This window comes from Cryptomeria japonica, chromosome 9, assembly GCF_030272615.1.
Source record: "Cryptomeria japonica chromosome 9, Sugi_1.0, whole genome shotgun sequence".
NCBI classification, from domain to species: domain Eukaryota; kingdom Viridiplantae; phylum Streptophyta; class Pinopsida; order Cupressales; family Cupressaceae; genus Cryptomeria; species Cryptomeria japonica.
The window spans coordinates 410,980,840-410,995,263 of record NC_081413.1 but is presented as its reverse complement, the minus strand read 5'-3'; the positions used below and the strand labels follow the sequence as shown (position 1 = coordinate 410,995,263).

The window sequence follows — 14,424 nt, the reverse complement described above, 5'->3', positions numbered from 1 at the left end:
TCTCAATTTTTTTAGTTTTTATCTTTAAATGTACATTAGTAGTAAAAATGATAAAATTCAACAAAATTATGTACTTTATTAAAATAAAAAATAATACATATGTAAATTTACATTTTTTCAAAATTTATTTATATTTCACCTTTTAATTTCCTATTGACCCATCCCTTGACCCTCTTAGAGATGAAGTACTAATTCTTAATAGTTTTTCTACTATATTGAAGTAGAGCCCGTAGATCCAAACATTTCTTATATATTAAGTTTGTTCTTCTTTTTTTACACTGCTATTCTTTTTTATTAATTTCAGCTTATTTCAATTAAAAAAACAAACAAAAATAAATTTGTATTAGTGTTATATGGTTTAAAACATTATTCAAAGAACTAAAATAAATTTTCATTGTTAAATATATTTTTGTGATCGCCGTAGGCCGAGGGATGCATCTGAGAGTACCCGAGATGGAATGGCAAGACAGTTGATTTGAACGATTGAGAGTATGGCGATCTCAAAACGGTATGTAGAACTGGTACTGGCATCGTTGCTTGTGCTCACAGCTATAGCAAATGTATCGTGCTGGAAAAAGGAAGAGTTTCGAAATTGCAGACAAACCCCTTTCTGCAAGCAAGGGCGAGCAAGAAAACCCCACACATCTCATCTCAAAGCTGTCGACGTTTCCCTCCAAGACGGAGCGCTAACCGCCAGGCTCGAATCCACGATCTCTGACGACCAAAATAATGTTCCTCCGGCCTTAATACTTGAAATCTCTGTATACCAGGACGGCATTCTGCGATTTAAGGTCGACGAAGAGGCGGCAGAAGACAAAAGAAAGCGCTTTCAAGTCCCCGATGTGCTGGTGGAAGACGTGGAGAACAAGAAGTTGTGGCTGCAAAGAGTAAACCAAGAGAAGAAAGATGGGGTTTTGTCCTCTGTATTTTATCTTGCGCCCGGTTATGAGGGTGTCCTGCAACATGATCCTTTTGAGGTTTATGTTCGCAAAGGGAAGGAGCGTTTAATTTCGTTTAACAGCAAGGGTCTTTTTCATTTTGAACAATTGAGACAAAAGAATGAAGAAGAAAACTGGGAGGAAAGCTTTCGTAGCCATACCGATTCGAGGCCCCACGGCCCCCAGGCTGTGAGTCTAGATGTGTCATTTCACGGAGCTAAATTTGTATATGGAATCCCCGAACATGCTGCTGGTTTGGCCCTTAAACCAACCAGAGGTCCCAAGGTCGAATCTGAGCCCTACCGCTTGTTTAACCTCGATGTGTTTGAGTACCTTCCCGATTCTCCCTTTGGCATTTATGGCTCCATTCCCTTTATGACCTCTCATTCCAAGGAGTCCACAACGGGGTTTTTCTGGCTTAATGCCGCAGAGATGCAAATAGATGTCATGACATCCGGCTGGGATGAGGATCATTCTGGGGCTGCAATTGATACTCATTGGATGTCGGAAAGTGGTATTGTGGATGGGTTCTTTTTCCTAGGTCCCGACCCCAAGGATGTAGTAAGGCAGTACACCAGCCTCACTGGAACTTCCACCATGCCCCAGCATTTCGCCACTGCGTATCATCAGTGCCGTTGGAATTACAGGGACGAGGAAGATGTGGCTGAGGTAGATGCTAAATTTGACGAGCTTGATATACCCTATGATGTTCTCTGGCTTGATATTGAGCACACTGATGGCAAAAGATATTTTACCTGGGACAAGGTACTCTTTCCTAACCCGGTAGAGATGCAGAATAAGCTTGCGGCTAAGGGCCGACACATGGTGACCATTGTGGATCCTCATATTAAGAGGGATGATGGTTTTCCACTACACAAGGAGGCTGCTCGGAAAGGATATTATGTTAAGGATGCTCATGGGAAGGACTTTGATGGATGGTGTTGGCCGGGTGCATCATCCTATTTAGATATGTTGAATCCAGAGATCAGATCGTGGTGGGCTGAGAAGTTTTCTCTAAGCAACTATGGTGGTTCGACGCCTTCTCTGTACATATGGAATGATATGAACGAGCCTTCTGTGTTCAATGGTCCAGAGGTACATTTCTTCCGACAAAATTTTATAGGAACTATGCATTTTAGGGAGTTCAGTAGATTTTGTCAATCCTTTTCAATGCTCCTAATTTTATCAGCCTGGTAAGACCATGTAATTCGCAATTTTTAAATTATTATATATGTTTTATTAAAAAATGCATAAATTGCTAAACAAAAATAAAGATTGTGTAGTAAATCTTCATTTTCAATTGATTAATATTTGTGGATCTCTTGCAAAAAATTGGCCAAATGGCGCAAATATTGGTCCCTTTTCTGATTGTTCCACCCCCCTTATAATGATCCCCACGAATATTTGTTGGAAATAATTTTTTTTTAACGTTGCGTAATTTTTTTGGTTTTCATTCACTCGAAATTCCCTTTCTAGTGCAGTTGACAATGCCTAGAGATGCTCTTCATTATGGAGATGTTGAGCATCGCGATGTCCACAATGCATATGGTTATTACTTTCACATGGCTTCGGCTGATGGTCTTCTGAGACGAGGAGGTGGAAATGATAGACCATTTGTATTATCACGAGCATTTTTTGCGGGAACACAGAGGGTGGGTGCGGTTTGGACTGGAGATAATGCAGCAGAATGGGAGCATTTGAGAGTTTCTGTACCCATGGTGTTGACTCTTGGTCTTACTGGACTTGCGTTTTCTGGTAAACGTTATTGCATATAAATTATTTTCCCAAATCTTTTTTAGCTCTTTTTTAATAATAAGCTTACACCCAATACAACTGTCTTGCAGGTGCTGATGTAGGTGGATTCTTTGGAAATCCCGAGCCTGAATTATTACTTCGTTGGTATCAATTAGGTGCTTACTACCCTTTCTTTAGAGCTCATGCACATCAAGACACCAAGAGGAGGGAGCCCTGGCTGTTTGGGTAAAAATATAACCTATCGTACAATTTGTTATGCTTTTGTGATAACATGTCACACATGATAACTATTTAGCCATTTCATTAATAAACATTGTATTTTTAACAATACAACATAAATCTATATGAAATGTTTGATGGAGTCATTCCTGGTTTTCTCTTTAGAGGAACATGATGCCAAGCTCTCTTAAGAGATTACAGTCTGCACACGTATTGCACATATTGGTTGTCATATGGTTGTATTCTTACTTTTCACCTTTCTCAAAGTTGTGAATAGCGAGTCATATGATTCAAGTTAGACCCACTTTAAGATCCCATTGAATAATATGCTATCAAATGTTACACAAAAAAAATAACAATTTGCAATAACCATCTTGAAAGAACACTTTTTATTGTATGATGTATCAGAAAGATGTAGTCAGTTGTTCTCTTTGGACACTTTGCACTGCTTGCCACTTTGCACATGTTAAATTAGACTATCAAAGTTGCTGGCAAGCTTATTTAAATTACAACTTAATCAAACGTTATTTAAAGAGTATTTTCTATTGCTGGATGTGGATTTTATGTGAGTGCAAATGCTGCCTAAGCATGCACCATGGATGGCAAAGCATGATGATAGCTCAGGGAGGATTCATAGTGTCTGGTAACTATTCCAGATTGCCCATATAAAAATAATCTTACTGAGAAAAAACTCTGCATGGTGGAGAAAACTCCAGTAATGCTATAGACTGGGTTTTAAAGCTCTTAAGGCTCCAAAGATTAGCCTCCAAGAGCCAAAATGACTAGTGATTATGCCCCTAGTCAAAATATAGCTATAAAAAGCAGCAACAAGTTTCAACCCTATGACCTGCTTTCTACCATCCTGGAGTCATATCCACTGCACCATACATACCTAGCTTCGAAACAGTGTAATATCACTGAGTTTTCACTATTCTTTTCACTTCTTTTGGACACAAACTTGAAGATTAAAAACATTTGAAGGCCAAATGTATTGAGTCCAGACAAATCACTTACCAGAAACCTAAATGTGCTGCATTTATGCCACACTGTTTAATGCAACTATTCCATGTGTGAGGAGGACAGCCACCTTGAGGTAATATGTACCATGTGGGTCCCAACTATGGACAGAAGGGTGAATAAGGTGGTTCACATTCCCCCTCCACCAACCTGTCTCATGGCTCTTATTCTGTAAGGGAGTGGTGACAGACCATTTCTCCAAGAGGAATGGCATCAAGCGCACTACCTGTTATTTTTGTACTGATGCAGTTTGACTGTGATGCTGTCTTAATCAGGGTGGAAATGTCCATGGCTAGCTTGGTAGTGGAAGAGTGGATAACCTGGTCGGGAAAGCATGTTCTCATTTTGAAGGTTGGATGGTTAATGGTTGGGAGGGGGTGGAGTGCCTTTAACTTGAAACTTCTAATAAAAAAATAATTGCATCATCAAACGGCAACTTTGATTGGAAACTGTCAATAAAGAAAACTGCTTCCCCAATATAAGGCAACATATTACTAAAATAATTGAAAACAATTTTTTTTTGTGTTTAAGAGTAGTATCGTTGGCCTATGTAAAAAAATGAGAGGGCAAAACAAATATTATTTTGCAAATTCAATATGGTTTAAGATATCCAAAATGTTTGCAAATTATTTTCCCTTAAATTGCTCTTGAAATCACACCACGTATGCTTGGATGTACCTAGTAGGCATGAGGGACCTCTACAACCTGTAATGTCCTTTGCAATAATGATGAGAGATCCCGTAGGTTTGAAACTTTGATTAACTTATTAATGGTAGCCGTGATTGCCACCTTCATTTGCATTATTGGATGTACATATGGATCCATGCCCTAATATCAAATAATGTTTTTTGGGCAGGAGAAAATCCTTTTCGAAAGTTGCCAACGCTAGATTTGAGCATTAATGGTTTTTTGAGACAAGTCAGGATGTAGGTGAGATAAACAGTGTAAATTGGTGGGAGTTGTGGAGTTCGGGTGTTAGAGATACCTCGTGATACATAACATTGATTGGGGATTGGAGTTTGGGTAGGAGGCATGTTGATAGGTTCAAGTTTGGAACTACGACAAGGCAAGGGAAATGAGTGGGGGATGGATGTGAGGTATGCTTGGATGAGGTGACAAGCATAAAGAAAAGTAGAGTTGAGTGAAAGGCATGTTGGGATGGTGAAGTTCAAAAGTTCAGTGGGGACTAAGGAAAGGTTAAACTTGGACGAGAAGGCACACAACTGGATGAGGAACTTTGAACCTTCCATGATTGACAAATATTTAGAAGGTTGGGCATGCCTCCTTGCTTATAGACTTCCATAAACTTTAAACCAATACAATCGGAGAGAAGAAGAATAGCACATAAAAATTTGGGCTAGGGGAGACGTGGGAAATAGGAAGTGGGTGTTTTGGTCCATAATACAAGTTATTACAAAATGGGGATATGACAGTGTGACATCACTAAGATGGTGATGCTTGTCAAGATCTTGAATGATTGGAACAACTTGGCTAAAAGTATTCAAGTTTCTATCCAGTAACATTGATGGAGTGATATTTCCTAGAGATTGAAACGTGTAACATTCTTTCTTACTTGAAGCTCAACCTTCATAACTCAATTACTTGCTTGATGCCTTCAATTCAGCAATGATGTTGAGAGGGTGACATCAGTCACGATCTTGCACATCCACGCATGACAAGAAACAAAATCTTGCTACTCTTGAATACCGCAGTAAATTTGTGGGTTTTGGCACATCTTAGAAAATTCTGAAGGAAAAAAACCTAACACTAAAGAATGCTTTCTCGATCTAGTCAAGCCCATCCATCTTAAAATTTCCAAACTTAGGGCCAGAATTGACAATTTGACCATAGGCAAACATTCACATGGGGGAAATCATATGCTTTTCATATGGATATCCTTAATGTTTCCAAAGAACATTCTTTGCTCGATAATTTTGGCAAAACTGACACTTTATTTACTTCAAGTGTTCTTGTCCACTATAAAGTAGGGCTTGCAAATTGGAAGGGAAGTTAGACATAAAAAAGATAACATCGCTATCAACTTTTCTAGACTTGCTTGTACAAGCTTGACTCTTACTTGATGATGCTTTGGACTTTGACTTACCACAATGCTATACTCGGCTGCTTAGACAAGCCTTGGATGGTTAAATCTTTAATATTTCTCAGAGGCTCACTGGTCTGATTCAGTCCATGAATCAGAAATCCTAAATCTATCAGTGAAATGCAAGTAGAGTCTACCTACAGGAGTTTAAGTTCTTGTGAAGCAACTGCACAGGTTTTACAAGAGTTATCATTCTGTAGGTTCTTTGAAGTTTTGAACAAAGATGATGCATCCAGCTTCCAGAAACTGGTAAAAGCTTTCTCAATCACAACCCCACTTGCATGCAAACAGAGAAATTAAATTCGTGAACCAACCAACAAAGATTAAAGTACATCTTAGTTCTACTAAAAAACCAAATAGTTTGTTTCTTCTACAGTCTACTCAAGTCACTTAGGCAGAAAACAACTATGCACATATAAATATGTTCAAGGAAGGAAATTTGTAAGATGTCACATATTACTTCACACTTGACCAGATAACTCGTGTTTAGTACATCAAATTTAGAACCTTTGAAGTTTGAACATTCAAATAATCACGCAACACTTACAGGATCCTAAGGAACATTCCATTAACACTTTAGATATTATCTAACTGGAACTCAGTCTTTAGCTCTTCATCTTCCCGAGGAAAACAATACTTGCTGATCCTGTCCTGTAAAGTTAGTATTCTTTTAGATAAATAAATCAAATTTCCACAGTTCATGATGTATTATGCTTGAAGTTTCTGGATTCAACTGTGTATATTTTGTTAGCATCAACGTTTTCAAAGTCTCCTAAATAAATCTTGTTTTAGGAGGAGATTAGTTTTTAAAATCTCCTTAGGCGATTTACATCAATGCCCAATCTATGTAACATGACTTCTTATGATTGTCCTAGTAATACACAAGGGAATCAGGGTAAAGTGGATATCATGGAACAACTCCTGGATTCTTGTTGCTGATGGTTCCCTTTGGCCAAACACAGAAAATGGGTGAGCTATTCCACCCAACCACCCTCACAGTAGGTGCCAAGTTGCATAGGGTGTAATGAGGTATGATGACTAACACTCTGACTGTCATCCAAAAATATAACACCTGATAATCTGAGTTAGTCTACTCTTCTACCTTCCACCACTCGTTCAAATTGCTATCTCCACATAGTTTGGGCCCAACCCCACTCAAGGCTAGACAAGGAGCTTACATAACCTAACCAGTCCCACAGTATGAACAGAAAATTGACTACAACACACAGGTACACACACGATCATGGTTAATATTTTAGAGATATTGGGGAGCATTCAGGGTCACTAAACCCACACTAGGTTGTCAAACTGGATTCCTGATCACCAAATCCAAATGGGGCTGAGTCACCTAACTTAAGCTAAGGCCTCATTTCATATCAATATTTTGTTTCAATTTTCCCTTATGCCACATTTGACCTCAGTGAACTCTTTTTGAAGCCTTTTATCCTTCTAGAAAACACTGATTCACAGGACTTAAACATTCACCAGTTTAAAAACCTAAACGTTATTATATTCCCCACATGCCATAAGTGCCTTTGGGTATGCCATTCCGATCCACACATCACATTCATCTTCATAGGAAACAACGTAGAAATAGAAGAACAACTGAGAAGTTTAGGCTGATAGATTAATAATTAATCTAGTAACAAATTCACCTTTGATAAGTAAGAAGTAATCTCTGCAGTGAGTCAAATTATGATATCTATACCCGGGATTCAATTGCATAGTTTTTGAGTCAAACTCATTGATCCATATTTCATGAACATATCTTTCATGACAATGAAAGGTCCACTTAGTACTCATTGCATCTAAGTGATGCTTACAGAGGTGAAACATTGGGACTTTCTGAGAGGTCACCTATCCATTGTTAAGAGTGCTTGAGTTGGAGTAGTATTGGAATGGGTGACCTCCTGGGAAGTCCCAATGCTTCATCTGGGTGAGCATTACCTAGATGCAATGAGTGTTAAGTGGACCTTTCATTCTCATGAGATACTGGTTTGTGTGAATGCTCATGAAATATGGGTCAGTGAGTTCGACTCAAAAACTACACATTTGAATCCTGATATAAATAGCTTAAATTCAATTTATCAAAACACACAAACAGGATTTAAAATGATTCTCCAATGCCAACTAAAATTCTCCTTCACTCGTCTTCCTTCTGCAATCTACTTCTCTATTTCTCTGTCCAGTTACTAGCTGAATTTACAATGATTTTTATCTCTTTCAATCCCCGCTTCCATCAACTTATACCCGAAAATCTCTCATGGGAAATTCTGCTTATTTTTTAAATCCTTCAATTCTCCAATCCATCTCCTATTTATCTGATTTTCCTCATGCATCCTACTGGATGCTTGTCACTTTTCTCTTGCCTGTTTTAGCTGCCCATTAACCTCTACATCATCTTCTTGGATGTTCTCCTGGTGCAATCATCATTCTGTCCTCCTCAGGCTACCCTGGGATTCGTTGTACTTTTGGTTCTGTTTCCAGTTCTTCAGTTACTATCCTGTCTTGATATCCAGATTTCCTTTGTAGATTTTGCTCTGTTTTCTTGGGCTTCCACCTCAAATCTCTGTAGCTTTTGTCAACTCCTCAGGCATTAACTCTATATTAATGCTTACTCATTATTGGCTTCCGCCTTGGATTTTCTCTTCTCTATCAGCACGATCCTTTGATATCTAGGCTGGCTTGGTTGTGTGAGAGCTTGCTCTGTCCTAACATATGTCTTCATTTATTCGTTGCTGCTTTGGTTTTGGGTTTAGGTTTAGGTTACGGGTATGGAATATGGAAGATTTTTCCCTCCTTGGATGGTATGGCCAGTAGTTGGCATTTATATTTAAAATTTATTAAAGACATATAAAGATATTTTGTTATTATATAATAAAAATATGCAATTTAATAATATTATATTTATATTTATATAAATAGATTATACCATGTTATATTTTTCTAATATCTAATATTTACATTTATATTATAAAAAATATAATATATAATTTGTGAATGTTTATGAAAGACCTTCTGTGTGGTCAAGATATCTTCTCCTGCCCATTGATTTATTGACCGTGCAACTGAAGGATGTCAATCACGCACGTGGAGGATCTGTTTTATCAGTCTCAATACCAGCTAGGTTGTGTGTCTCAGCTTATTCATCAATGAGTTTTGGCAGGGGCATTTATAAAGATTGCAGCAAGGGTACAGACATTAACAGTGGCAGCACAGAGATTTGAACCTGAAACAGAAAAAATGTATTCATAAGTCTGCGATGGAATGTGAAGCACAGGCCCTGTGGGGTTATTTGCAGATGGATCTTTGGTGAATCTAGGGCTGCCCTGGCCTCATATCCAGACCTGGACTGGACCCAGCCAATAGATGGCATAAAATTGTCAAACCTGGTATAACATAGTTGCTATGTGAGTTACTTCTGTCGATTCGGTTTCTACCCCATGGAACTAAGTAACCCCCTTCTACTTTGTTTGGTTCTCCATGTCTCTGTGATCTGCACATTCAAACCAATCGTATTGCAGCATTATGTGCAGCAAAATTGCATGTTTCTCAACTCAGATACTCTCTTTGGCTACCCTAATTGGCAACTCAAGGGGGTGCTATACATTGGGCTGTGACAGTTAACCCTATTTGCAAAACCTTTAGCAAGTGTTGTGCCTTATCAGCCATTCACAATGGAGCTCCATATCTCATTGGATTTTATACAGGTGGTGTTCCATAGTGCTTCAAATCATGTGATTATTTTGTGTGTAATAGTGGAGGACCTAGATGAGTTTTATGGTGCAAAATAAAAACTGCTATTGAATCAAGTCACTGCCCTAAGTTTCTTTCCCAGAAGCCATAGCACCAAATATTGTATACAGTATGTAAAGAGTGTGGACATGTTTGTGTCTTGTTCATTTTAACTTTTAGAGTCCAAGGGGTGGACTAGAAAGCAGCATTTGACCATGGACTTATCAAGGTTTGTTCATGATTGAATGTTGTTAATATCAAGCACGGAGAAGAAAAATAATAAGTATAGATGGAAAACATCCATAGAAGTACTCAAAGAGATTTTGTTACAATTTTCTTGCAGGGATCGAATGACCGAGTTGATTCGAGAGGCAATTCACATTCGTTATGCATTGCTTCCATACTACTACACACTATTTAGAGAGGCTAGTGTTAGTGGAGCTCCAGTCATGCGTCCCCTGTGGATGGAGTTCCCAAATGATGAGTTGACATTTTCTAACGACGAGGCATTTTTAGTTGGAGGCAGTTTGTTGGTCCAGGGTATCTACAATGAGGTGGTGCAATTGTTTTGAAAAGGGCTTTTGTTAGTGATTTGGAGGCATGGGCTTCTTTGTTATAACAACTATTTCATTTATTTATGATTTCAGGGAGCTACTTCTGTCACAGTCTACTTGCCAGGTTCACAGTATTGGTATGACTTGAGAACTGGAGCTGTGTACACTGGTGGTGAACACTATAAGTTGGGTGTGTCCGATGAGAGCATACCTGCTTTCCAGAGAGGTGGGACCATTATTCCTCGCAAGGACAGATTTCGCCGCAGCTCCACTCAAATGGCTGGGGATCCTTACACACTAGTATGTATCACCAACCTTTGTTATTATCTGTTTGTCCAATATCTGTCAAGTGGCATTTTACACTATTACAATGTGTTGAAAACACCAATCTCTATGTTATTATTCTGTTTGTCAGCTTTCTGTAAAGTAGCATTTTACATTTTACACCATTAAAATGTATTGAAAATAGCATCTGGTTCATTATGACTTAAGCTGTTAGGAAATTATTTACGTTTTTATGGTTTGCCAAATATAGCAGCTAGTAATTTCAAAAGTGGTCACTTGAATCTTGACCTTGTACACCAAAGGTTTCTCATTCTTTGTGACAATCATCAATTTGATGAATGTGTCGCTTGTACACAAATAAGAAATAGAAAAATCTGGAGTAGTTTGGTGAACTGTTGGTTCTGTCAATAGTTGTTACTATACAAAACTGAATAAGGTTTGCCATTCCTCATGACAACCACCAATCCTTTCAATGAATATGATACTTGTACACAAATAAAAAATAGTAACATCTGTATTAATTTAGCATACTGCTGGCTCTGTCTATAATTATACTATATAAAAGACCTAATGTTTGCATGTCCAACGGATTTTAATGAAAAATTCTGCCATTATATTGGAGTTGCATGTCACAATGTAGCTGGGATATATGTTTCTAGTTCCATACATATACTTTTTCGAAACAGACTGATATACTTTTTTGAAACAGACTTCGGTATGCAAAATGGGGACAGTAGAAGTACTTATAAAATTCTAGTAATTATATGTGAACAGGAAAAGAGCATGTGGATAGGATTTAGGGCTATGAATGCCTCTTCATGGCAATATTTTGAATTTTCTTAAAAACAATTCAGGCAAAAAAAGTTTGGATTGTTGTGATGGTAGTAAAAATGACAATAGAACACGTGATTGCCTGATGTGAAAATATTACGAGTCATGAACTTGGTTTAGGCCCAATCAACAATTGAATCAATCTTGAAGCAGAATAAGCTTTTCAAATCATTAGATGGTTTTATATGGTAACTGAAAGTGATAGGATCATTATAAGCATTGTAGCAAAAATTGTTTGGAGAAAAAATCAGCAAACCAAAAGTATAAGATTCTATGAAAAAATGGGTAAAAAATCAGGAAAAAATTGGATTAAAAAAGAACATAAAAAATTGTAGAAAAAGAGACAAATTTTTTGTTTTAAAAAAACTTCAAGGGTATTTCCATAGCATAGAGATATAGAGGGAAAATAAAATAGAGTTTAACACATGAATTGTAGAAAATAATTTTTTGTTGTTTATATTCATATTGCTGATTACATAGGCAAATATTAAGTTAACTCTTAAGAGGACAGTCACCAAATACACCAAATATTTGTCTAAGTATGAGATCAAATACTAGCTAAGTCTACGAAGTAACTGAGATCAAAACATAACAGACAACAATCCAGCTACTGTTAGGAATTTAGTAAAAGTGGAAGCCATTTTGAAGTGATCCAAGAATTTCTCTGTGGTCAATGAGGCAAGGAGTTTTGTAGGTTAATTCAATATTTTAGAAAGCTTATCAAATCATATTCCACAATTGCAATTGCTTTATATCATAGCAGCAAAAACCATTTGGGGAAAAAAATGGCAAACAAAAAGTATAAGGTTTTATGAAAAAATGGGTAAATAAATGGATTATAAAACATCGTAAAAAATTGTAGAAAAATAGACACAAACTACTTTTTTTTAAAAACTTAAGAGCATTTCCATGGCCTAGAGATATAGAGAGAAAATAAAATAGAGTTTAACCCATGAATTGTAGAAAATAGATTTTCGTTGTTTATATTCATATTGCTGATTACATAGGCAAATAAAGGGCAGTCACCAAATACACCAAATAGTTGTCTAAGTTTGAGATCAAGGTTAGCTAAGTCTATGAAGTAGTCGTGGTCAAAATTAATCATACAGCATTCCAGCTATTGTTAGGAATTTAGTAAAAGCTGAAGCCATTTTAAAGTGATGTTTTCTAGGGGGTAGTTCAATATTTGAGAAACCTTATCAAATCATATTCCACAGTTGCAGTGCTTTATATTCCCTGATGGCAATTGGTTAGTCTTTAATATGGGGTAGAATTCAACAAAAGTCATTTGTTTAGTTGAAGTAAAAGATTAGCAAGTCACTGGTTTTGGCAATGCCTAGATTGCAACTACTATTTTAGGTAGAGCCAAATTTTAACGATTATGTGTTGGAGGCTGTTTTATTACAAGTATGTAAGCTTGTCTGTTGTCATTCAGATTTATTTCATGGAGCACTTTGGATATATTGCTCACATAATGAATTGCACGTCTTTGTTTGAGGAAAAAATTAATAGAAAATTTGGGCAGAATAAGGCTACAAATGATTCAATTCAAAATAATACGTTCTTTCTTCATTTTTATTCAATAAACATTACATATTTATAGGATTGTCACATCCTAATATTTAGGAAACAATATTCCTAAATAGATTGAGTTGTTATTTAACAACTCAACTCATGACCACTAATAAAATAACAAATATACTAAACTTTTAACAAACCATGTGACTAATAATAGTAAGTTGTTTCTTAACAACTTAATATTAATATGACACTTATTTACAACACATATATCAACACTCCACAAACTTATTAACTTATTATTTTATGCATCCTGATACTTCTAACCTATTATTATTTTATGCATCCTGATACTATATCAATTATAAATTAAAAATCACATATCTATATTTATATATAATAAAATTGTCTTCGGACGTTTAGTGTCGTTGTGGAAGCACTTCGTTGGTGAGGCAGCCACCAAGGTTCCAACCCCCACTGGGCCATTGAGCTCGTAGGCCTTCTGCCTTTGTTGGGCCGTTGAGCTCGTGGGTTTGAACAAGTAAAGTGTGGGGAATGATGACCCCTTGGAGATGGCCTCATGGGAAGAGATCCTTTGTAAGTGGTCTCTCTGGGATCAGACCAAGCTAAAAACCCGGATTTCCTCCATAAAAAAAATATATATTATATGTTATATTAAAAATTAAATATGTATATTATAAATTTTACATTATTTTAAATTTATAGTTTATTATATAACTATTATTATATATTCATAGTATATAATAGTTTAAATTTTTAAACTACTTTTTAGTATTAATTACAAACAGTATGATTTTGCTCCTTCCCCGTCAAAGTGCCATCTATAATATGTTGAAATATTTGTCACTGATGTCAAATTCTGAAGCTACTTGTGTGTATGTTGGAGCAGCTTGTGTGTGTGTGTGCCTTCTCTAGTCAGCTTAGTGCTTACTTGTCAAATATGTCAGCTGCTTAGTCAGACTTTAAGCCATGTTAGCCATATCATCAAGTCTTATGTGTCTAGTGGGGCCCGTTTCTTTCCTCAATATTTGATTTCTTTTAAGCAAATGAACTTCTTTTAAGGCAGATGTGGTGGAATTTAAAGAGGCACGTTTCATAATCAAATTTTTTTTTTTTGTGGAATTGAATTTAAGGCTTAAGAATGAATGTTGACCTTTATCAGGAGCGGTTTAAATTTCTCTGGTTTGCATGTTTTTTGAACTCAGCCGTGCCTGCAGAATAATCATAACCATGATTACGAGTGGCTGAATGTGATTTTCATTTAGCCTTTCTTTTGTCAGATTGTATTGTGTATGGAATATTGGCTTTCATTCAAAAATTTAAATCAAGCTTTTAAGAGTATTCTTTGGCAATTTCTTTTTGAGGGTGCATATATGTTATTCTGCGGAAGGAGCTAGTAACTGAAATGTTTGCCTTGTTAGAGTGGCGCAGTGTCGAGAGGAGTGGATGC

The 14,424-nt window shown here is 36.8% G+C and overlaps 1 protein-coding gene across 1 annotated transcript in view; it reads left to right on the top strand.

Moving 5' to 3' along the window:
- The first annotated feature begins 390 nt into the window (after window positions 1-390).
- The window catches only part of LOC131073364 (probable glucan 1,3-alpha-glucosidase), a 57,120-nt gene continuing 43,086 nt past the window's right edge, over window positions 391-14,424 (top strand). The window contains exons 1-5 of the mRNA XM_058009779.2: window positions 391-2,033; window positions 2,420-2,693; window positions 2,783-2,918; window positions 10,109-10,319; window positions 10,413-10,619. Coding sequence (XP_057865762.1) covers window positions 492-2,033; window positions 2,420-2,693; window positions 2,783-2,918; window positions 10,109-10,319; window positions 10,413-10,619 — 2,370 coding nt within the window. The 5' untranslated portion in view covers window positions 391-491. The remainder of the gene's footprint in view (window positions 2,034-2,419; window positions 2,694-2,782; window positions 2,919-10,108; window positions 10,320-10,412; window positions 10,620-14,424) is intronic.